This window comes from Sinocyclocheilus grahami, unplaced genomic scaffold, assembly GCF_001515645.1.
Source record: "Sinocyclocheilus grahami isolate Dianchi unplaced genomic scaffold, SAMN03320097.WGS_v1.1 scaffold505.1, whole genome shotgun sequence".
NCBI classification, from domain to species: domain Eukaryota; kingdom Metazoa; phylum Chordata; class Actinopteri; order Cypriniformes; family Cyprinidae; genus Sinocyclocheilus; species Sinocyclocheilus grahami.
Window position 1 is genome coordinate 461,824 of NW_015505684.1, and position 23,893 is coordinate 485,716.

General features: G+C 38.2%; 2 protein-coding genes and 1 pseudogene across 2 annotated transcripts in view; all 3 read left to right on the forward strand.

Moving 5' to 3' along the window:
• The first annotated feature begins 949 nt into the window (after positions 1 to 949).
• On the forward strand, positions 950 to 15,102 carry LOC107554541 (piggyBac transposable element-derived protein 4-like; annotated as a pseudogene).
• Positions 15,103 to 16,076: 974 nt separating this feature from the next.
• On the forward strand, positions 16,077 to 21,386 carry LOC107554540 (piggyBac transposable element-derived protein 4-like). Its single transcript, XM_016237080.1, has 3 exons — positions 16,077 to 16,319; positions 18,735 to 20,577; positions 20,705 to 21,386. Exons 2-3 carry the CDS (start codon positions 18,754 to 18,756, stop codon positions 21,146 to 21,148), a joined length of 2,268 nt encoding a protein of 755 aa, XP_016092566.1. The 5' UTR covers positions 16,077 to 16,319; positions 18,735 to 18,753; the 3' UTR covers positions 21,149 to 21,386.
• A 1,970-nt stretch (positions 21,387 to 23,356) lies between these two features.
• The window catches only part of LOC107554513 (dual specificity protein phosphatase 26-like), an 8,130-nt gene continuing 7,593 nt past the window's right edge, over positions 23,357 to 23,893 (forward strand). The window contains exon 1 of the mRNA XM_016237033.1: positions 23,357 to 23,388. The gene's annotated coding sequence lies outside the window, so the exon portion shown is untranslated. The remainder of the gene's footprint in view (positions 23,389 to 23,893) is intronic.

Consider the following 23,893-nt stretch of genomic DNA (forward strand, 5'->3'; position numbering starts at 1 on the left):
TTGAGAGAAATCAGATGTTACTGTAGTTCTAAAATAAATATGAATATGCATTAATTCATCTCACTCACACACAAAAACACACACAGATTCAGTATTCCTCAAAATGAATAAAAATAATGCAACTCAGAATATGACGCAAACCTGCAATAATTAAATGTTAAACAGCACAAATATGCTTTATGTATTTAATCCCATTCTATTAACCAATGTCTTTGCTTCTGACCTTCGATGATCCAGTTCAACCGTACTAATAAGCACAAAATACTCTAGACAACATTTGTGTGTATTTTGTTTATTGCTGAAGTGTGTTGAAATGTCTTCTTCTGCATTCTACTGTACGGACGTAAATGTACTTTCCCTTCAGCCTGAGGCTTATTCATTTCACTTTTGGTGTGAAAAGGCTTTTATATTTGCCTAAAATATAACTTTTTTATTTTAAAAATAAACAAGCAAGCCCTGTCCAGATTTTAAAAGTAACGCAAAAGTAACGTAACACATTACTTTCCATAAAAAGTAACTAAGTACCGTAATTAGTTACTTTTTATGGAGTAACCAATATTGTAATGCATTACTTTTAAAAGTAACTTTCCCCAACACTGGTTATTATTACCTCAGTTTTAGGCCCTTCCTAAATGTATTCTGAACCTGCAACCTGTGGTTTTCGCATGCTGATACATTCCTCAACTCTAATTAAGGGATTATCAAATAGTTATGTGTATGCATAGCTGTTTCACTTGTGCTTTATGCAGCTTATAATGGAATCCAATATTTAACATCCCAAATCATATAAAAAAAACAGCCCATGACCGTATTGATTGCAACGTTCCAGTTAAATTGCAATATTATCATCACATGCATATTCACAAATGTCCTTATCTAACATCCGGGGAACTTCGAAATTGTTCTTCAGACATGATTCCGTTGTGTGCAACATCTGCATGACTGTGCATGTGCATCACCAGAGGGCGCATGCGCTGGACATGAGGACTGCTGTACTGGTCCATTATAATATTACGGTCATATCTGCACCTAAACTCAGGGAGACAGTAGGTATAGATCTTGCAGTAATCAGCACATGGATGTTTCCGTCTGAATGCAGCGCTCGTGTTGAGTGCTAATCACATGCATCTGTGTTCCTCACGCAGACCGAAAGCTTCTGCAATAGATGGGAAGACCAGGAGACCAAAGGAGTCCATAAAGGATTTGTGTCCAATGCACAACATCGTGCAAGGTAAGGTGTACACGAAGCTCGATGTGCATTAAATAAAAAAGGCATGTTTGTTTACAATTTTTGGGGGGATTCGAAATATGCGTTTCCAAACATACGTTTCAAGGTATTATTTTATACACATAAAAAAGGATACATTTTATATGTGCAAAGATCTGATGCACGTGTGGAAGGATCTTTTCACATTCCAGCTGCTGCCGTTTTGTTGATGTTTTAACCCATCTGTTCTGTTCGGTCATTGTAATCAGAAAGGACTTCAGCAGATATAATATAATATATCGACATTTCCACAAGGCCTGGTGACTTTTCCTACCCTAGCCATCTGAACACACAAATCTAAGTGACTGTGGTGTTTCCACTCAGATTTGATCGACCATTGTTAAATAAATAAATATGTCTGAGACCATAACAGAGCAATTATGAAACAATTTGTCAAATAATAATATAAACCATTGATGCACATTAATGCAGAACAGACGCAAACAAATGAATGGATGATGCTATAACACTTTTTTTTTTTTTTGTCAATATTCAAACATTCAGATTGAGATTAACTTTACTGGCCTGGTTTTAGAGTAGCTATAAATGACATACTTAGAGCGACACAAACACAAATAAAAACATACAAGCACAAAATGCAACAAATGGCAAAGTTGATCCAGAGAACAAAGAGTTAAATCAGTTTATAAATAACTAGAAACAGCCACAGTGCAGAACACAGTGAGGTGGAAGAAACCGTGATACTATTGGCTCCAACCGCTCACAGGTGATCATCTCTGTAGGGGGCGGGGTTCATGTGACATGCTGATACGTGCCAATACTCTCGCGAGAGCAAGGCAGCTGTTGCTTTATTTCAGAATCAGAGGCTCTAAAAAAATCTCTCATATCTCTCATTGGCTTAGAACAATCGTGACATTTTATTCTTGTCTAAATGTCAGTTTTTAAACCAGGGCCGCTGCTGGCCAAATGGGTGCCCTAAGCAGAATTGTATTGTTGTGCCCCCTCCCCCAAATATTTTGCAAATAATAAAAAAGAAAAACACACCAACTATAGGGGTCAAAATTGAACTTTAATAAAACATAAATGTAAATAAATTGTAATATTTACAAATTACAATTGTAGCTCTACGGCAAAAAATAAATAAATTACAAACTAAAATTACACACATTAAATTAAACATTTTAAAAGATTAAATATTATCAAAATAAACAATAATTGAATAAAAAAAATCAAACGCAGTGGCTATTTGCGCTAAGTGTAAATTGCAATGGATTCTATTTACACTAAGTGGAAATATCAGCATTTTCTTAGCGATAGATGCTATTTACAGTGCAAATAGCTATATGTTTCCATTTACACTATAATTAAAATAGCAGGATTTTCTGCTATTTATACTACTTAAAAGGATACTCCACCCCAAAATGAAAATTTAGTCATTAATCACTTACCCCCATGTCGTTCCAAATGCGTAAAAGCTTCGTTGGTCTTCGGAACACAAGATATTTTGGATGAAAAGCAAAAAATAAATAAATTACAAACTAAAATTACACATTAAATTAAACATTTTAAAAGATTAAATATTATCAAAATAAACAATAATTGAATAAAAAAAATCAAACGCAGTGGCTATTTGCGCTAAGTGTAAATTGCAATGGATTCTATTTACACTAAGTGGAAATATCAGCATTTTCTTAGCGATAGATGCTATTTACAGTGCAAATAGCTATATGTTTCCATTTACACTATAATTAAAATAGCAGGATTTTCTGCTATTTATACTACTTAAAAGGATACTCCACCCCAAAATGAAAATTTAGTCATTAATCACTTACCCCCATGTCGTTCCAAATGCGTAAAAGCTTCGTTGGTCTTCGGAACACAAGATATTTTGGATGAAAACCGGGAGGCTTGTGACTGTCACATTGACTGCCAAGTAAATTACACGGTCAAGGTCCGCGCTGCACGGATGCGCTGTTTTCGTTCAAATCAAAGCGTAAATACACGTAGAAAACGTATATCCTTGTGTCGCAGCTGACACAGAAGAGCATACGCTGCTTGCGTTCAGTGGATATTCTCCAAAATGGCGCTACGGTGATGCGGAGAGACACAGAGTCTTCGAATTGTTGAATAAAGTCTTTTTTTTGTTTTCTTCACTCACAAAAAGTATTCTCGTCGCTTCATAACATTACAGTTGAACCACTGATGGCAGATGGACTATTCTGACGATGCTTTTCATACTTTTCTGGACCTTGACAGTGTCATTTACTTGGCAGTCAATGTGACAGTCACAAGCCTCCCGGTTTTCATCTAAAATATCTTAAATTGTGTTCCGAAGACGAACGAAGCTTTTACGGGTTTGGAATGACATGGGGGTAAGTGATTAATGACTAAATTTTCAATTTGGGGTGGAGTATCCCTTTAATGCAAATAGTGGCAATTATCTATACCTTGATATAGTAGTAAATTATAAAACAGTATGCAATAATAACGTTTTGAGTTTAAATTATAATTTTAATTCAAATAAAAAAATGAATGTCACCTTATTGGGACAATAAAGCACTCCCTACATTTACATTTAGTCATTTTGCAGACTCTTTTATCCAAAGCGACTTACAATTGACCTATCGGTAATCCCCTCCCCTCGAACGCAGATGAGCCAATGGCAGTCGAGTATCAGTTGCACGGGGAACTCGGACATCTTTAGGTTTCAGCGCCATAGAGAAACATTGGAAGATCCAACGCTCACATCGGTTTAATGGTGTTCATGCTACAAAAATGGAAAAAAACGATGTGCCTAGGGTACTTGTAACACTAATTCCAGGTATCCTGAGACGATAGGCAATAGAATTTATTTTATTCCATTTCCTAAATCCAACCAAAACAGAGTAAAATGTCCCAAAGCATTCAACCCCTATCACAATGAAGATGAAAACGTTTATTTTCTGGTTGTCATACTCTCATTAAGTTACACTTTTCATCTGCTCAAGCAGAACGTTAATGTCATCCTGTGCTTCAGCAAGGTATCTCTGGCTAAAACTAGCTAACGTTAGCGTTAAAGTTAGTGAGTCCATGCTAACATACAAACCTTAATAGCGAACTGTTCACACGTCATGTACCGTGCAGTGAAAGTCAAAAACACATAAACGAAGGTCTATATTAGAGTGCCTCTCCAAATTAATCTGGTTAAATGTAAATTAATTTAACCTTACTCTGCGGCATATGAATGGTGTTGATCCGGGATGTTGTCATTGCGATCGTGACGACCTTAACATAATTCTCCCGTTTGCATTGTGATCTGTATTTTTACATATTTATTTTAATATCCTTTATATATCCCTCCATGGCATATTTAAGTTCAACTTGAAGGTCCATCTGTGTCCCAAATTGATCAGAAGCACCTCGGAAGAAGGTTTTCACTGACAGCTGTCATTGTAAGACAGTGAGCAACAGTAACTAAGGGGGGCGGGGCTTACGATAGGTCAATTGGGGAATACATAAAGTGATTCTTCTTAAAGAGGCAAACAGACACAGGAAGTGCTTGTAATACCAAGTTTTAGGCATTGCTCAATTAAGTACAAGCTAGAACGGGAAGAAATAATAAAGCGAAAGACAACATTTATTAATTTTTAAAAAAAATTTAAGATGGTCAAGTAGCGTTGAAAGATGAGTTTTCAGCTGTCACTTGAAAATTGTCAGGGATACCGGATAGGGGTGGGAAGATCGTTCCACCAGCCAGGAATGATGAACGAGAATGTTCTGGAAAGTGATTTTGAGCCTCTCTGTGATGGTACCACGAGGCATCGCTCACTAGCAGATCTCAGACTTCTGGAGGGGATGTAGATTCGTAGTAGTGAGTGGAAGTAGGCGGGTGCTGAGCCTGTGGCTCTTTTGGGCTCGTTGAAGACCAGTCGTGCCGTGAAATCATGGTGTAGAGTTGGAGTGGCAGGGAAGTCAAGAAGCTCAGTCTTTGCTAGGTTGAGCTGTAGGTGATGTTCTTTCATCCATGCTGAGATGTCCGCCAGGCAGCCTGAGATCCGTTGGATCATCTGGTTGAAATAAGAGATAGAGCTGTGTTTCATCAGCATAGCAATGGTAGGAGAAGACATATGCCTGTATGATGGGACCCAGCGATGTAGTGTATATGGAGAAGAGGAGGGGTCCAAGAACTGATCCCTGAGGAACCCCAGTGACCAGTTAATGTGCTTTGGATACCTCCCCTCCCCAGGCCACCCTGAAAGACCTACCAGTGAGATAGGATTCAAACCAGCGAAGTGGAATCCCTGTGATGCCCAGTGATGAGAGGGTAGACAGGAGGATCTGATGATTGACAGTGTCAAAAGCGGCAGATAGATCCAGCAGAATAAGAACTGATGCTTTGGAATCAGCTTTTGCCATCCGCAAGGCTTCCGTGACTGACAGTAGTCTCAGTCTCAGTTGAATGGCCACTCCTGAAACCTGACTGGTTAGCGTCCAGTTTGTTGTTCTGTGAAAGAAACAATGATACCTGGTTGAAAACAACTCGTTCGAGGGTTTTCGCTATGAATGAAATGTAGCTTGAATGCAGTGGGGAAGGTGTCTGTGAGGAAAGTTGTGTTAATGATGTGTGTGAGTGCTGGTAAGAGTGTACACCTACACCTGCCCTAACCCTACCTGATACTTTATTTTCAACTTTTCGATTATTTCCTTCATTTTTATTAAAAATAAATGCCTTTCTGATGCGATATAAGATTTGAAAAGGGAGAGAAAATAGTTCGGCAAAAGGCGGATTCAAACTCAGATCAATCGCGTCAAAATAACTGTGGCACATGCTTTACCATCTAAGCTGTTGCTTGCTAGTAGTCTTTTGTAGTGTTGACTATCCCAATCACACGTAAGTTGGCAGAGTTAGTATAAATAGCTTCTGCCAACAAGGCGGGCTATTTGCACTTAGTGTAAAAAGACACACTGAAAATCAACACTGATATATACGTCATCTGCTGGAGCATTCCAAATTTCACACTACTAGGCACACTACTGCTTTTTCTGGAGGCGAAGTCGTCAATGAGCTCATCATATGATAATTAAAACATTAATTAATGTTAATAAACATTATTAACGTCAATAGCCAAAAAAGTTATGGACATACCTGAAAGTGATGCACGGGCTTCATCTTGGGCTTTTTTACTTTTTACTTTAATACCCTGTGTGAAGTCCACTTTGCAGTCCACGTAAGCCTCGTTCAGACTGTCAGCCCAAATCTGATTTTTGTGCAAACCCGACTGAAATCTGATCATATTTAGATAATCTGAAGTTCTACGAACTACATGAAATCCGATTTGAGCAAATCCATTTCGAGCTACATTCGTATGTGTTTTGAAATCCTATTCAAATCACATTCCTGGAAATCAGTTTCAATCTGACCGGTCAGATCGGATTTAGCGTAGCTTTTTCATGTCCTCACGCTACGTAAAATGTAAAAAGTAAGACGTTTTTGTAGAAAACATAATAAACGTCTTTGCAGAAACAAGTTTGTGCTGTTGTGAACCGCAAGTCAAGTGGAAAATCCAATATAATGCTAGTAGCTATACGCATCGGACACGGCAGCATGGAATAAAGCTGCACATTCCAGCTCCCTGCGTTTCTACCGCTGCCTCACAAGACAAATAGGGTAAATGTACCTATTAAGCACACTTTCCCATTTGAGCTCAGATTATAAAAAGACCAAATAATGTATTATCATACTTGATGTCTTAACCAATTGATGTGTTTGTTCTTATATACCTCCTGTAATTTCAAATCAATCAGATCAGTGCGCACTCAGATAGGAGTCTCTGTGTTCACACTGTCTGGCGGCCATTTTGAAAGCTGTCTGAAAACTTTCACCTAAAGAGGAGCCCCTTAAATGTGCATTTTTTTTAGACGTTTGAGCCTTTATTTTGGGTAAATTTCACTACTTACTGTAAAATTAAGAGATTGATGTTCAGACTTTTGCATATTATAACCTGGAACTTGGATGTGGGAAATAATTACAGTTAGATCCAAAAGATAGTTTTAGCAACACAGCGGCAGATGCTACAGAATACAGTTAGCAGACTAGCTGTATAAGATTGTGTCCTAAGCTAATAGATTACTTCACAGGCATTACTGGCTTGTACTTTTAAATCCATAATATTATACATTTACAGTTTATTGCTGGTCTGTGGGTTTACACTGCTGTAATTTTTAAAGATTTCATATTATTGTAAGGTGAGCTTAAAGGGTACACTACTATGAAAATCACACAGCTTCAGTGTGACATCAATAAGAAAAAGTATAATTTCATAGATATTGTTAATAATAGTTGTTCATAATAAAATATGAATGAACTTAATACATGACCTAGATTATTTATTTTGCAAAATCTTGTCATTTTAATAAATTACATGAAATTTATAAAAAATTGTTGCTGCTCCAATTAAGCTCAGTGTGCTCTCTTTAAGCTCTTCCACATTGAACGTCTATGTAAATACTTCATAAACAGACTTTACATTTAAACTGGACTTTACATTTAAACCGAGAGCCGACTTGTCACAATGTGTTACTTACGTGGACTAGTCTAGATGTTGCAATGTGCTTATCATGTGGTGTTTGGGTCCTTTTTGCCCCGAGAAGATTTTCTTTTCCCCGAAAATACTAGTTAATGTTATCGCATTGGACTGAAATTTAGTGACTTTGTTCGCAAAGGGTATAACTACTTCTAAAAAAAATGTGATAATTTTCATACTTTTTTGGGGGAGATTTTTCACCTTGTTACACTTGTGGGCAAACAAAAAAAAAGTAAAAATTTGCACTGTTTATCACACTAGTGTGCTTTAATGTTTAATCAGGGAGTTTGCTTTTAAATGCTTTTATTTTGTACAAAATGGCACAAAGTCACACTTGTGGTGTTCCCGGTCAAAAATGTCCAGCCATTCAAAGTGAATGGGAAAGAATGAAAGTAATAGAAACTATTAGTGTTCAGGAGCATGTTAACGTTCACATACAGTGGGTACGGAAAGTATTCAGACCCCCTTAAATGTTTCACTCTTTGTTATATTGCAGCCATTTGCTAAAATCATTTAAGTTATTTTTTTTTCCTCATTAATGTACACACAGCACCCCATATTGACAGAAAAACACAGAATTGTTGACATTTTTGCAGATTTATTAAAAAAGAAAAACTGAAATATCACATGGTCCTAAGTATTCAGACCCTTTGCTCAGTATTTAGTAGAAGCCACACATACAAACTATTGGGAGTATTACAAGTTTTCCATTTCATCCTACCCTGAACTGCATCCAATATCATTTCATCAATCTGATAGTATAACGCTCTCTTTCTCTCTTTATTAAAAAATGTACCCATTAAGCACAGCCAGATGTTTTGCATTTAATGATGCATATCTTAATTGAAATGCTTTTGTCATTTAAAATCAAATTAAATATTTTTGTGTGAGAGATTAATATTTTATTTTAACAACTTTTTATACTGAAACCAATATCTTGTGCACTAAAAATGTCTCAATGTAGATTTTGGTGAGCTTAATAGGTACGTTTACCCTAATCCAGCGCGAAGGCAACATGTGTATTGCAAACTGTATCGGTACATTCACATGGGGCATCGGCGTTGATGCTTGAGGGCATGTCTGAAGTAGAGACCTGCACTCCCACACAGGGGTGGATTTAGTGAATTGGGGGCCCCAGGCAAAATATAGAAATGAGGCCCTATACATTTGCACACATTTTCCTAGATCAACCTTGAGGTTCCTTTTTTGTTGTGATGCTTGCTGCTGCACAATGGTGCCCCATAGTTGTGTCCAATGTTTCTACATTTGTCATGTACATGTTATAATGGCTTTCTTTCATATTGTAGACCTCGAAATAGCAACTGATTTACAGTTGAGATACAGGTTTTCACAAAAACAAAATAAATTATAAAATGATAAACTTCACAATTGAGCGTTTAAACCAGGGGTGAGTCAGAAGTATAAATTATTATATTAATTTAAAACGGGGTAATGTGGGTGGATTTGCGCATTGGTCTGAACAAAAACTACAGACTGGATTATTGAAAATGAACATTCTCTGCCAATAGGAGGCGTTTTGGAACGTCAGAAATATAGAATGAGAAAAGTGTGAAAAAATATAGCCTATGTTGATGAGGAAAGTCCACTGATGAGTTACCAGCCATAAGCCTTTGTGCAAAGGCTGTCTAATTATATACTTTAAAATACATTTTGTTATATTAACTACAAATTTAAACAAAACTGAATAAATAATGAAAAGACAATTGTACATTGATTTACACACCTAAGGATTATATCAGCCAAAAAAGTAACTGCGTATGTGTCCTCTACTTGGTTCCTTCTCATAAATGAGTAAGCGGCATTTAAAACAATTATAAACATATAATACACATGCACTGTTTCTCAATATTTAATTACAGCTTCAGATGCATAATATTTTTGTCTCCAAGCAGGATACACAAAAAGCACGATCCAACACGGACGGTTGTCGTGGTAATAAACACCGTAAACCGCAACCGTTCGCGTGTCCGCACCTAATGCACATCTATATGAAAAGCATTTTAGGGGGCCCTTGGCTTTTGGGGGCCCAAGGCCGTCTACATTTGCCTAATGGGGAAGTCCGCCCCTGCTCCCACGGGACCTGGGGAACCCAACGCAACAGGGTGCGGCGCGGGACAACACTTGATGGGCGAATGCGGGTGCGGGCAGGTAGAGATTCGTGCAGAATGCGGGAGAATAAAATGATTCACGGGACTCCCACAAAATAGAAATAGCTAAACATAAAATGTCTAAAAACATATAAATTGTTATTTATCTGTTGCACAAAAGCAAAAAGAACAACTAATATTAACATTAAAATGATTTACAGTGCATGCACAAGCTAGGCAGTTTCTATTTACAACACGTCTTTAAAGCGTCTCGCAATGTAGCCAATCACAGGCATAGCTGTTGATTTCTCAAATGCAATGGCCAGTCAGAGGTGATTAATCCACTCACTGCAGTGCTGAAATTTGAGAAATCATGAATCCTCTCATTTTAACACACGAAGTGTAGACATTGTGAAAGATTCATTGTGCATATGTTTGTTGTGTTATAACAGAGCTTTATGATATTGCGATGAACTGAGATGTCAGCTTTTAGTGATAATAAAGGGAGCGCTGTTTGCTGGCATTCTGCCATGCCAAACCATGCACGCAGCAGCCCATGCTTGCTTTTCTGTTACAAATAACAGTGGTTTGTGAATGTTGATGCTATAGCCTAAATAAATATTTTTTCAGGAGCATTTATGCTTAGGAGATGTTACAGAACCATTTCATGTAAATTTCTTCGATGTACTGAAAAAAATCTATATAGATTACTTTTATGCGGGCGGGAGCAGGACAAAACATAAATGTCGCGGGCGGGAGCGGGACAAGATAAGATATATTTCTTGCGGGAGGCTGGGAGCAGGACAGAACCTTGCGGGAGTCCCGCGCAGGACTCTAGTCTGAAGCTTGGTGCAGATGTCGTAGTGACAACAGCCAATCACATTAGTCTTCTGGTGTTGCATGAACGGGATTGGCTAGCGTCTGCGCTAGGGTATTTGCATAAGGCGATCTGATTGGCTGACACCTATGTTGGCGCTTAAAGTTTTCAACGTCTGCCATGAGCAATGCCAGTGATGTGATGCGACAGACCCACAATTCACGCTTGACCTCACTCCTTTTAAAGTAAACGAGAGGCGTTGATGCTGACGCCCCGTGTGAATGTACCGTATTGCGGTTATTGTTTTTTTTAGCATAGGCTTAACAATGCAACGGCATTGCCATAGAAACAAACGCACATTCTGTAAAATGAAAGAGAGCTTATGGACATACAAATCAGATATAAACAGTTGCAATACATTATCTGGACAGTCAGTTATTCAAATCAGATTCGGTTTCTGGATATGCACAAAATTGGATTTGGGCTGACTGTCTGAACTAGGCTTTATGGTCGAATGGAAGAATGGAATTGTCAAATGAGCCAAGACAGCTCCAACAGTCAAAAATTCTAATCTAAACAGACAAATAGATGCCCTTTGATCTGCCTTCAAGCCACCCCCCATCTCAGAATATGTGAATATTTTAATCATTACAGAATTTGTCTTTATTAAACTAAAAATATTTCAAAAGCAATATTTCAAAACCATCCTCTTTATGTGCAACGAAGAACAACAAGTTTGACTACTTTCACGAGGACATTTCGTAGGCTTCCATTATTCTTATTTTCATAGCCAGCTAATGATATCTGTTAAACCTAACTATCACACAAACATGTGCTGTGCCCATTACTAGATTTAAGGATCTAGTTATTATGGAGGATATTTGACCCTATCAAGTGTAACAAATAAAATTATAAATGTGACTTCCCTGAACTTTGCTTGCAGGTCATTCTGTAGCTGTACAATGAAGAGACGGTTTAGTGATGTGGAGTCCCCGGTTCATTTATACGAGTCCAGTGAAGAGGAAAGAGACACAGCCCTGTATACGACAAGTGATGGAGGAATAGAAGATGAAAGAGAGGTGACCCTACATACAAATGATGGAGGGGTGGAAAAAGAAATAGACACAACCCTACATATGGAAAGGGATGAATGGATGAAAGAGGAAAGCGACACGACCCTATGTACAAGTCATGGAGGGATGGAAGAGGAACGAGACTCGACCCTACAGACAACAAGTGATGGAGGGATGGAAGAGGAAAGAGACACAACTCTACGTAAGACAAGTACTGAATGGATAGAAGAGGAAAGGGATCTGGATGGAGACGCAGAGCTGGAGGTGGAGCTCTCTGATGAAGCTTCTGAAACCGAGGACAATACGGAGTTCGATCCAGACTACCACTCTACTGATGGAGAAGAGTCAGAGGTCACAGCTGACACAGAGACGGCTTATCAGTCTAAAAACGGAAACATATCGTGGACTTCAAAAACTCCTCAGAGACAACGAGGGAGATTTCCAGCTCATCGTATCATCAGAATGACCCCTGGACCAACCAGGTTGGCATGTGCCAATGCTGAAGACATAAGATCAACCTCTGAATTGTTTTTCCCAGACAAAATTAAACAGATTTTGATTGAAATGACCAATTTAGAGGGGAAACGTGTTTGGTGATACCTGGAAGAACCTGGACTGGACAGACTTACAGGCCTTTCTTGGTCTGTTGATTCTGGCAGGCGTGTATCGATCCCACCATGAGACCATGTGTAGCTTATGGCATGGTGTATCGGGGAGGGCAATTTTTCATGCTACCATGTCGCTGAAGACTTTTACCGATTTGTCAAGGGTCTTCTGCTTTTATAAAAAAGACCAAAAGAGAAAAGACAAGCTGGCACCAGTAAGGAACATCTGGGATAAATGGGTCCAACGACTGCGACTCTTATACAATCCAAGCCCAAACGTCACTGTGGACAAGTGCCTGGTCCGTTTTAGAGGACACTGTCCCTTCAAACAATGCATACCGAGTAAACCGGGCAAGTATGGAATTAAAATCTGGGTGGCATGCGATGCCAGATCGAGCTACGCGTGGAACCTGCAGATCGACACTGACAAAGCTGTCGACAGCAAGTCAGAAAAGAACCAGGTAATGCAAGTGGTCTTGGACATGACAGATGGTCTAAAAGGACACACCATCACATGTGACAACTTCTTCACCTCGTACGCCCTCGGCAAGGAGCTGCTCCGAAGGAAAATGACCATGATTGGAACCGTCAGATCGAACAAGCCTGAGCTCCCACCTGCGCTTCGATCAATGAAGGACAGGGCACCATTATCATCCATGTTCGCCTTCACTGATACGCACACTCTTGTGTCCTACTGTCCCAGAAAAAAGAAAAATGTGCTTTTGATGAGCACGCTTCACAGAGATGACAAAGTAAGCGACAAAGATCGGAAGGAGCCAGAGATCATCCTAGACTACAACCACACCATAGGCGGAGTTAACAACCTTGACAAGGTATTTTACTACTTTGTATTATTTAGACATTTTCTGCATGAATTGAAAATGAACCATATCTATTTTTAAATGCTTATTATAAAAAAAATGTCTTTATCAATAATCTATTACAATCGGACATACGTCACAATATGTAAGAAAAGATTGGTCACTACTTCTGTTTCTTTTGGATTTTAAAGCCTGGTTTCACAGACAGGGCTTAGACTAAGCCAGGATTAGGCCATAGTTCAATAAGGACATTTAAATAATTTTTTTTTATAAACATGCCTTAGAAAAAAACATTAATGGTGTGCATCTTGAGATAAAACAACGGCACTGATATATTTTAAGATCAGTCAGTGGAAGTTTCTTTGAAGTTTCTTTAAGGGGAGGCACTGCAGGCAAAAACACAGTTTTTTCATGCACCTATCAAGTTTGAGATTTTGGCCTTTTTGGTTTTTCATAAAGTGTTTTTTCAGACTAGTGGAAAGAAAACATCCAAAAGGCACTGTTAAGTGTTTCTTTTATAGTACTTTATCTATTTGTGTCAATAGATTTTAATTAAAATGCATATTTTTAAAGGCCGTTTTCTCAAAATGAGTTTTTTCTCCTACACTGAGCCATAAATCTCCACTTCAGTAGCCCTTACACACACACACCAAACTTTACATTTTTATTCCTGTCTATATACTTAAGGTTTTTACAGAGGGATTTGTTCATATATAATATGCTTGATTATATACAACATTTTATCCCCCAAACAATTGTGAAAATCTATTGTTTTCTGTCTGTTCTGTGTGTTTTCTGAATTATCAGTCAAGTGACAAAAATTTGATACCCAAAATTCCCTCCTAAGAATTTTGAAACTGACTTCAGCCAGTGTTCAGATTTTTGTACTAGAAATTGTATTTGAATTAGTGCATATTTCATTAAATAATGCCATTTAAACCTAACATTTTAGAAAACTTGGAATACAAAAAATGTTTGCAATTATTAAAGTAATTAATCAACTGGGTAAGTAAGGAGAAAACTATTAGATAATGTTTTACCCTATTCACCTGCAGTGTCTCACCTTAAATTGAAACAGCACAGACTTACATTTTAGTCTTGGACTAAGCTTAAGCCTTGTCTGTGAAACCGAGGGTAAGAACAAATGGCACAAAATAAAGTGAATTGAATTGTCAGCTGGTGAGCTAAAGCAATGCTAAGATCATGTGTTTGATTGCCAGGGAAAGCAGTAACTGATCAAATGTAAATGTATACCTTGAATACAGTGTCACTTTGGATAAAAGTATCTGCCAGATGCACACCATGTAAATGTTTTGCTTGTCATTTCACTTTCAGCTTGTTGCCACTTACACCTGCCAAAGGAAGACATCTCATTGGCCCATGGTCATTTTCTTCAACATGTTGGACGTCTCTGCCTACAATGCATTTGTATTGTGGACGGAGATAAATCCTTCATGGCACAAAGGGAAAAGCATTAAAAGGAGGCTCTTCCTGGAAGAACTAGGGGAAGCTCTGGTGACTCCCTTCATGAAAAGACGGCATTACACTCCCCGCATGCCAGACTCTCAGAATATGGTGATGGAAGCAAGAGCCTGTTCTTCTACAGCCAAAAAACCTGGCTCCTCCCCAGTATCAAGCCCCAGCAAGAGGAAAAGTTGTCAGGTTTGTGAGGCAAAGAAGGGCACAAAAACTAGTAGGATGTGCAGTCAGTGTAACATGTACATTTGCAGGTCACATGCTATTATAACTTCTTACTGCTACGCATGCAAGAAGGTTTAAACAAGACTTAGTCATGGCTTATGCACTGTTTGTTACAAAGTTTTTAATAGTAGTTATTTTCCTGCTGTTCTCTTTACTAACTTGTTTGCCATTGCAAATTTTATGATGTTTATTGCTTTTTTTCCTTGATATTTTTTATTAGTTTACTTCATTAGAGTTACTGAATATTGATGTTTGAAATAAATGAAAGGCTACAAAATAATGTGTGCTCTGTGTCTTGTCATTTTAACACTAAAAGTGTTAACAATGTGTCAGACCATCATGTGTGGACCACTACTTCCATCTTCTGGTTATAATTATTTCATGCCATTATCACGCAGGTGTTTCAAATGCATACCGGTATATATTTTCCAAATTTTTCAGTTTAATGAAGTGTGTTTACTACATTACATTAAAAAAAGAATCAAGTCATGACTAGGAAGAGTCTGTAATGATCAGTGCCTGATGGTTAAATGATATAATTAATTCATTTATTCATGCATTACATATTACGAAACTCTTTTATGTTATACAATTTCCATATGCATGGGTCCTTAAATGGGGACTGAGGAACTACCACCTTAATGATTTTTATTGTATTATTATTCATTCAAATTGAAAATATAAATGTACAATATTTTATATTTTAGTTTTCTATTTCAGCTGGTATTTCTATACCAGATGCATTTCAGCCATGTTTCTGATAGTAACACATTGTCTCATAGTAAACTCCAGGTACATGTGCACAGGTTTGCACACTGTATTATGAACATGCAGTCTGTAGCTTTGGCATGCTGATACAATCAACTATTATAAAGTAGTTATTTGTATGCATAGATGTTTCATTTGCGCCTTATTCAGCTTACAGATGTGTGTAATTGAAAACCAATATTCAACCGCTTCAGTTTACATTAAACATATATTTTTTTTTTAAAGCCCGTGACGGTATTGATTTCAAAGTGTCAGTTTTTGAATGAAATATTGTCGTGTGCATATTCACAAATTCCCTCATCGAAAATTCGGGGAGTATCGAAAATATGCTTCAGATATGATCCGTTGTGTGCAACATCTGCATGACTGTGCATGTGCATCACCAGAGGGCGCATGCGCTGGACACGAGGACTGCTGCTGTACTGATCTATTACAATAATACGGACGTATCAGTGCCATTGATCTCGAGTAGACAATAGACAGTAGATTTTGCGGTTACCAACACATGGATGGTTTCGTCTGAATGCAGCGCTCGTGTTGCGTGCTAATCACATGCATCTGTGTTCCTCGCGCAGACCAGGAAACTAAAGCACTCCGTACAGGATTTGTGTCCATCTCGAAACGCCTTGTATAAGGTAAGATGCACACAAAGCCTAATTTGAATTCCTCACCCACGTTTAATGTTTAGTAAGAGATTTTCTAATGTCATGATGCGTTTCATCGTTTTACACAAATACATCTGATATAACGTTACTTATTTGCAAAGATCTTTTCACATTCCAGCTGCTGCCATTTTGTTTGTTTTAACCCTCCCGGTTCCGTTCGGTCACTGAGCAGGTACAACTTCCTATATATACAGTGGGTACGGAAAGTATTCAGACCCCCCCCACTGTACATAAGACCTGGTCACTTTTAACCATTTACATACACACAAAATGTTGTCGCTATAAAAAGAAAAGAAGAACAATTTTCGCCTTCCCGGTGGAATACAACAGAGCAATTCGTAAACAAATTGTCAAATAAAATCGACCAATCAAGCAAAATGCAGGACACAAACAAAGAAATTAATGTCGGTATAACACAGTAACATGGCATTTTTATTAAATGTTGTTCAAAAAAAATTTTTTTTCCCAACTTAAAAGCAGCATAATGTTGTCATATATCCGATTTGCAGTGATGTCATATTGACGTGTGTTAAAATTTAACTGTAAATGTACTGCAAGGCAGCCACAGTTTTTAAAATCATCTGAGTAAACTAAAAGCACAATGAGAATCGCTCATTGGCTTAGAACAATCGTCACGTTTGGTTAAAGGGGTCATATGATGCGATTTCAAGTTTTCCTTTCTCTTTGGAGTGTTACAAGCTGATTGTGCATAGATAAGATCCCTGAAGTTGCAAAGACTAAAGTCTCAAAACCAAAGAGATATTCTTTATCAAAGTTAAGACTCTGCCACGCCCCCCTAAAATGGCTCGTTCTAACACGCCCCCACATATCTACCTCACTATGTGGAAATATTAGCATAATGCCGCCCAAATGTTCACGCAAAGAAAGAAGGCGTGGTTTCAGTAACCGCAGTTAGTGTTGAAGCAGCATAAAATGTTAATATAGGTGTGTTCAACTTTGGCTGCAGCTTAATTTAACCGATCAGCAAGATTTGCCAGAAGGTGCTGCTCAGCCAATAGGTAGCACGTGACGTCCCTAACCCTATCTCTAAACATAGCTAGATCAAACTCCACCCATTAGGTCCACATAGGTGGAGTTGGATTAGGTCAAGCTCCACCCATTTGACCTATTTGGCTCTGCAGTGAGCACCACTTGAGATTTGCTGCTTGCAGTCGGGGGAGGTGTTGAAAACAGAGATGTAAAGTTGGGCACTATGTACTTCCTATAGTGATGCTTGTGTGGTGTTTGCATACTATATTAGATGAAGTGGATTAGATGCAATATTTGTCCTATACATAGATGTTGAACACTTTTCATTTCGTACTTGATGTATTGCTTAATACATTGCCTGTATGTACAAGAATAAAGTTCAAAATAAGCCAATACTATTTAAATGCCAATGAAGTGGGTGACACAACGTCTGCATTGTCTCAAGTCGGACAGTAATTCTAACCAGTATGCACTCCTTCAGGTTAGATGCTGATCAGTTTGCAAAGCACTGCATAAATCGAACACACCTAACCATTTATCTCTAATTTATATTTCAAAATCTGTTTAATTATGTGTGAAGAGGGCGGCATAATAAACTTAACTATCACACAAACCTGTGCAAATCATTAGATTTAAAGGGATAGTTCACCCAAAAATGAAAATTCTGTCAATAATTACTCACCCTCATGTCGTTCCAAACCCGTAAGATCTTCGTTCATCTTCAGAACACAAATTAAGATATTTTTGATGAAATCCGAGAGCTCTCTGACCCTCCATAGACGGCAAGGGTACTACCATGGTCAGCGCACAGAAAAACAGTAAGGACATCGTTAAAATAGTACATGTGATATCAGTGGTTCAATCGTAATTTTACGAAGCTACAAGAATACTTTTTGTTCGCAAAGAACGTATGCGTCGTGATGCTCTTCAAAATGGCACCAGGGTGACGCAGAGGAGAAGAATTGTTGAGTAATGTTATTTTTGTTTTCTTTGCACACAAAAAGTATTCTCGTAGCTTTGTAAAATTACGATTGAACCACTGATGTGACATGGATTATTTTACCGATCTCCTTGCTATGTTTCTGTGCATTGACCGTGGTAGTACCCTTGCCGTCTATGGAGGGTCAGAGAGCTCTCGGATTTCATCAAAAATATCGTAATTTGTGTTCCGAAGATGAATGAAGGTCTTGCGGATTTGGATCAACATGAGGGCGAGTAATTAATTATAGAATTTTCATTTTTGGGTGAACTATCCCTTTAAAGAAACGCATAATCTGGCCCATTTATGAGTTTTTAATTTCATAGTAAGGACAGCAAAATGTCCTCCCAAAGTGGTTTTAAATACATGTTTTACTGTAAGGTTATAAATGTGGCTTCCTTGGACCTTGCTTGCAGTTCATTCTGAAGCTGCACAATGGAGAGACAGCATAATGTTGCGAAGAACCTGGCTCTGCTATTTGAGTTTAGTGATGAAGAAAGTGACGTGACTCCACAAACGACAAGTGATGGAGTTATGAAAGAGGAAAGAGACACAACCCTACATAAGACAAGTAATAAAGTGATGGAAGAGGAAAGAGACAGGACTCTTCATACGACGAGAGATGGAGGGATGAAAGTGGAAAGAAATGTAACCCTACATATGACATGTGATGAAGAGATGGTAGAGGAAACAAACGAGACTCTTTATATGATGAGTTATGGAGGGATGAAAGTAGAAAGGGATGAGACCCTACATGTAACAAGTGATGGAGGGATGAAAGTGGAAAGAGACGTAACTCAACATATGACAACTGATGCAGGGATAGAAGAGAAAAGAGACGCAACCTTACGTACGACAAGTGATGGAGGGATGGAAGAGAAAAGAGATGCAAATCTACATACTACAAGTGATGGAGGAATGGAAGAGGAAAGAGACGTGGCCCAACATATGACAAGTGATGGCAGGATGGAAGAAAACAAATATGTGACCCTACGTACGACAAGTACTGAATGGATAGAAGAGGAAAGGGATCTGGATGGAGACGCAGAGCTGGAGGTGGAGCTCTCTGATGAAGCTTCTGAAACCGAGGACAATACGGAGTTCGATCCAGACTACCACTCTACTGATGGAGAAGAGTCAGAGGAAGAGTCAGAGGTCACAGCTGACACAGAGACGGCTTATCAGTCTAAAAACGGAAACATATCGTGGACTTCAAAAGCTCCTCCTCAGAGACAACGAGGGAGATTTCCAGCTCATCGTATCATCAGAATGACCCCTGGACCAACCAGGTTGGCATGTGCCAATGCTAAAGACATAAGATCAACCTTTGAATTGTTTTTCCCAGATGATATTAGACAGATTTTGATTGAAATGACCAATTTAGAGGGGAAATGCGTGTTTGGTGATACCTGGAAGAACCTGGACTGGACAGATTTACAGGCCTTTCTTGGTCTGTTGATTCTGGCAGGCGTGTATCGATCCCACCATGAGGCCATGGATTGCTTATGGCACGCTGAGTCGGGAAGGCCAATTTTTCGTGCTACCATGTCACTGAAAAGTTTTAAGAGTTTGTCAAGGGTCTTCTTCTTTTACAAAAAGGACAAAAGGTATAGCCAACAGAAAAAAGACAAGCTGGCACCAGTAAGGAACATCTGGGATAAATGGGTCCAACGACTGCGACTCTTATACAATCCAGGCCCAAACGTCACTGTGGACAAGTGCCTGGTCCGTTTCAGAGGTCGCTGTCCCTTCAAACAATACATGCCGAGTAAACCGGGCAAGTATGGAATTAAAATCTGGGCGGCATGCGATGCCAGATCGAGCTACGTGTGGAACCTGCAGATCTACACTGGCAAAGCTGTCGACGGCAAGTCAGAAAAGAACCAGGGAATGCAAGTGGTATTGGACATGACAGACGGTCTAGAAGGACACACCATCACGTGTGACAACTTCTTCACCTCGTACGCCCTCGGCCAGGAGCTGCTCCAAAGGAAAATGACCATGATTGGAACCGTCAGATCAAACAAGCCTGAGCTCCCACCTGCGCTCCGATCAATGAAGGACAGGGCACCATTATCATCCATGTTCGCCTTCACTGATACGCACACTCTTGTGTCCTACTGTCCCAGAAAAAATACAAATGTGCTTTTGATGAGCACTTTCCACAGAGATGACAAAGTAAGCGACAAAGACCACAAGAAGCCAGAGATAATCCTAGACTACAACCACACCAACGGCGGAGTTGACAACCTTGACAAGGTATTTTGCTACTTTGCATTATTTATTCGTTTTTATTCAAGGCCAAATGCCACATATAATGTGAAATGAAATGTCAGCTGATAAGCTAAAGCTTTGTTGTTGTGTGTATGTGTCATTTTGTTTCCAGCTTGTTGCCACTTACACCTGCCAAAGGAAGACCACACGTTGGCCCATGGTGATTTTCTTCAACATGTTGGATGTCTCTGCCTACAATGCATTTGTGCTGTGGATGGAAATAAATCATTCATGGAACAAAGGGAAGAAATATAGAAGGAGGCTCTTTCTGGAAGAGCTAGGGAAAGCTCTGGTGGCTCCTCTCATGAAAAGACGGGAAAATATTCCCCGAACTCCAGCCTCTCAGAATATGGTGATGGAAGCACAAGCAAGCTCTTCGCCAGTCAAAGCCACTCATCTCGCACCAGTAACCCCAGCCAAGAGGAAAAGGTGTCAGGTCTGTGACCGAAAGAAGGACACAAAAACAAGTTTGACGTGCAGTGAGTGTAACAAATACATTTGCGGGTCACACGCTGTTATGACTGCTCAGTGCCCAGAATGCAGCAAGAAGGTTTAAACCAGATTTAACCACTGCTTATGTACTGTTTGTTACTTGGTTTTATGACTAAAACCAATCTTTTCTTTTTGTTTTCTTTACTAACTTGTTTACCATTGCAAAATGTGTAATCTGTTTATTGCCCCTTGTTCCGTTTACTTTTTTTTATTAGTTTACTGCATTAGAGTTACTAAGTATTCATGTTTTAAATAAATGATAGGCTACAAAATTATGTATACTCAGTCTTTTCATTGTAACACTCTTTGTAAGCAAAATGTGGCATCACTGCAAAAACGGACACTTCAAAAGTGGATTTAAAAATGGAAATCGTCAACAAATATTCATTTTTTTAAAAAGTATATCCTAAGTATATTTCAAAAATTATAACAAAATTATAGAGCATTGGGTTACTGAAATCATAGACCAACATGTGGATCACTAACGCCACCTACTGGCTATAATTGTCATTATGTTATTGTCATGACAGCAGATGTTCAAAAATCATACATGATATTTACCTGATTTTTCAGAATGAAGCATATGGTCTTACTGCAGTTAAAGTAATATAAAATGTGTTTGTTTGATATGAAAATTAATGGTGTAACTTAGAGAGAAATTAGGTCTATTTATATTTTTAAATAAGTTTAGTCCTATTAAATGAAGTTAGTGTTACTGTGTCTTTCAAAATTATTTATTTAACAAAATAATTATTTATTTTTAAAAGATGTATTTATTATATTTGTTTACTCACCCTGGTGTTGTTGTAATATCATATTACCTTTCTGTTTCAGACCATAAAATGATCAATCTAAAAAAAAGTCCTGCTAGCGCTCCTCTGTAATGGTTGTTAAGTTAACAGTGACCAACTTCAGGCCTTTAAATTAAACGGTGCATTATTGTGTCTACCCAAAGAGGCACAAAATCACTTTCACTGACTTTTACATTAACTGTTCCCTCCTGGTGGAATGACCTGCCCAACTCAATCCGAGCAGCTAAGTCTTTAGCTATCTTCAAGAATCGGCTAAAACACATCTTTTCCATCTTTACTTGACCCTCTAACTCTAGCACTCTCTATTCTATTCTTTAAAACTTGCCCCTTTAAGATTTGCACTCTATTCATTTACTAACTGCTTGTTTTCTTTAAGAAAAAAACAACTAACACTTGCTTCTCTACTCTTTTTGTATTCGATTTGTTTTTTTAAATTTATTATACAATTAACAAAAAGCAACAACAAAAAAGGCCTCTAACGCTCGCTTGCTCTATTCTATCTGTTTTCTTTTTATTTATTATATAATTTGAAAAAAAACTTGCTATGTGTATTGCGTTAGGCTAACTGAGACTTGTCATAGCACTTGCATATCATTGCTCTTTTGTTGATTTTGATTGCTTTTATTATCCTCATTTGTAAGTCGCTTTGGATAAAAGTGTCTGCTAAATGACTAAATGTAAATGTAAAATAAGATGCAGAACTCACAGAATGATCGCATACGACTTGTGCCATTGTGTGGTTATTTTGCAATAAATGGAAAAATGCTTAGAAAGAACTAACCTGATTAGAAATGTACTTTGTTGTAATTCATTGAAAATGACTTGCATTGATGAATAGTGTTGGGGAAAGTTACTTTTAAAAGTAACGCATTACAATATTGCGTTACTCCCTAAAAAAGTAATTAACTGTGTTACTTAGATACTTTATATTAAAAGTAATGTGTTACATTACTTTTTAAATCTGGGCAGGGCTTGCTTGTTTGTTTTTAATATAAAAAAGTTCTTCTTTTACAAATGTAAATGCCCTTTCACAACAAACGTGAAATGAATACCCCTCAGGCTGAAGGAAATGTAAATCCATGTCTGTACAGTAGAGGGTGCAGCTCAAGCAAATTGCATGAAGAATATGACGCAGGAGAATAAAGTTCAACACTATGCAGCAATAACAAAAATGAAACGTGTAATTTTTGCTTATTAGGTTTAATTGGATCATCGAAGGTCAGTAGCAAAGACACTGGTTTATAAAATAAGTTTAAATACATAAATAGTATTTGTCTTATTTAACATTTAATTATTGCAGGTTTGTATAATAGTCTTGAGTTTGCATTTTACTGTTTTTGTTTATTTTGAGGAATACTGAATCTGTTTTTGTGCAGGTGAGATGAGTAAATGCATGTTGACATTTAGTCTAGAACTACAGTAACATGTTCACAAAGCACACAATGCCTCTGCACTTAGTCCCAATTTCTCTCAACATGGCAACACACGAGCTGTAAGTCAATACATGGGAAACAAAGTAACTGGAGTTACTTATTTGAAAAAAGTAACTCCGATATTTCCTTCTAAATTAAAAAGTAATGCGTTACTTTAATAGTTACTTAAAGGGGTCGTATGATGCGATTTCAAGTTTTCCTTTCTCTTTGGAGTGTTACAAGCTGATTGTGCATAGATAAGATCCCTGAAGTTGCAAAGACTAAAGTCTCAAAACCAAAGAGATATTCTTTATCAAAGTTAAGACTCTGCCACGCCCCCCTGAAACGCCTTGTTCTAACACTCCCCCACATATCTACCTCACTATGTGGAAATATTTGCATATTGCGGCCCAAATGTGCACTCAAAGAAAGAAGGCGTGGTTTCAGTAACCGCAGTTTAGTGTTGAAGCAGCCATGTCAGGGAGATGCTGTGTGTTTCAGTGCGAAAGCAAAAGCACTTTATTTGGCCTTCAACACATACCAGCTTCATCACGCGTGTCTGTCACGTGACTCTGTTCCCCTTTC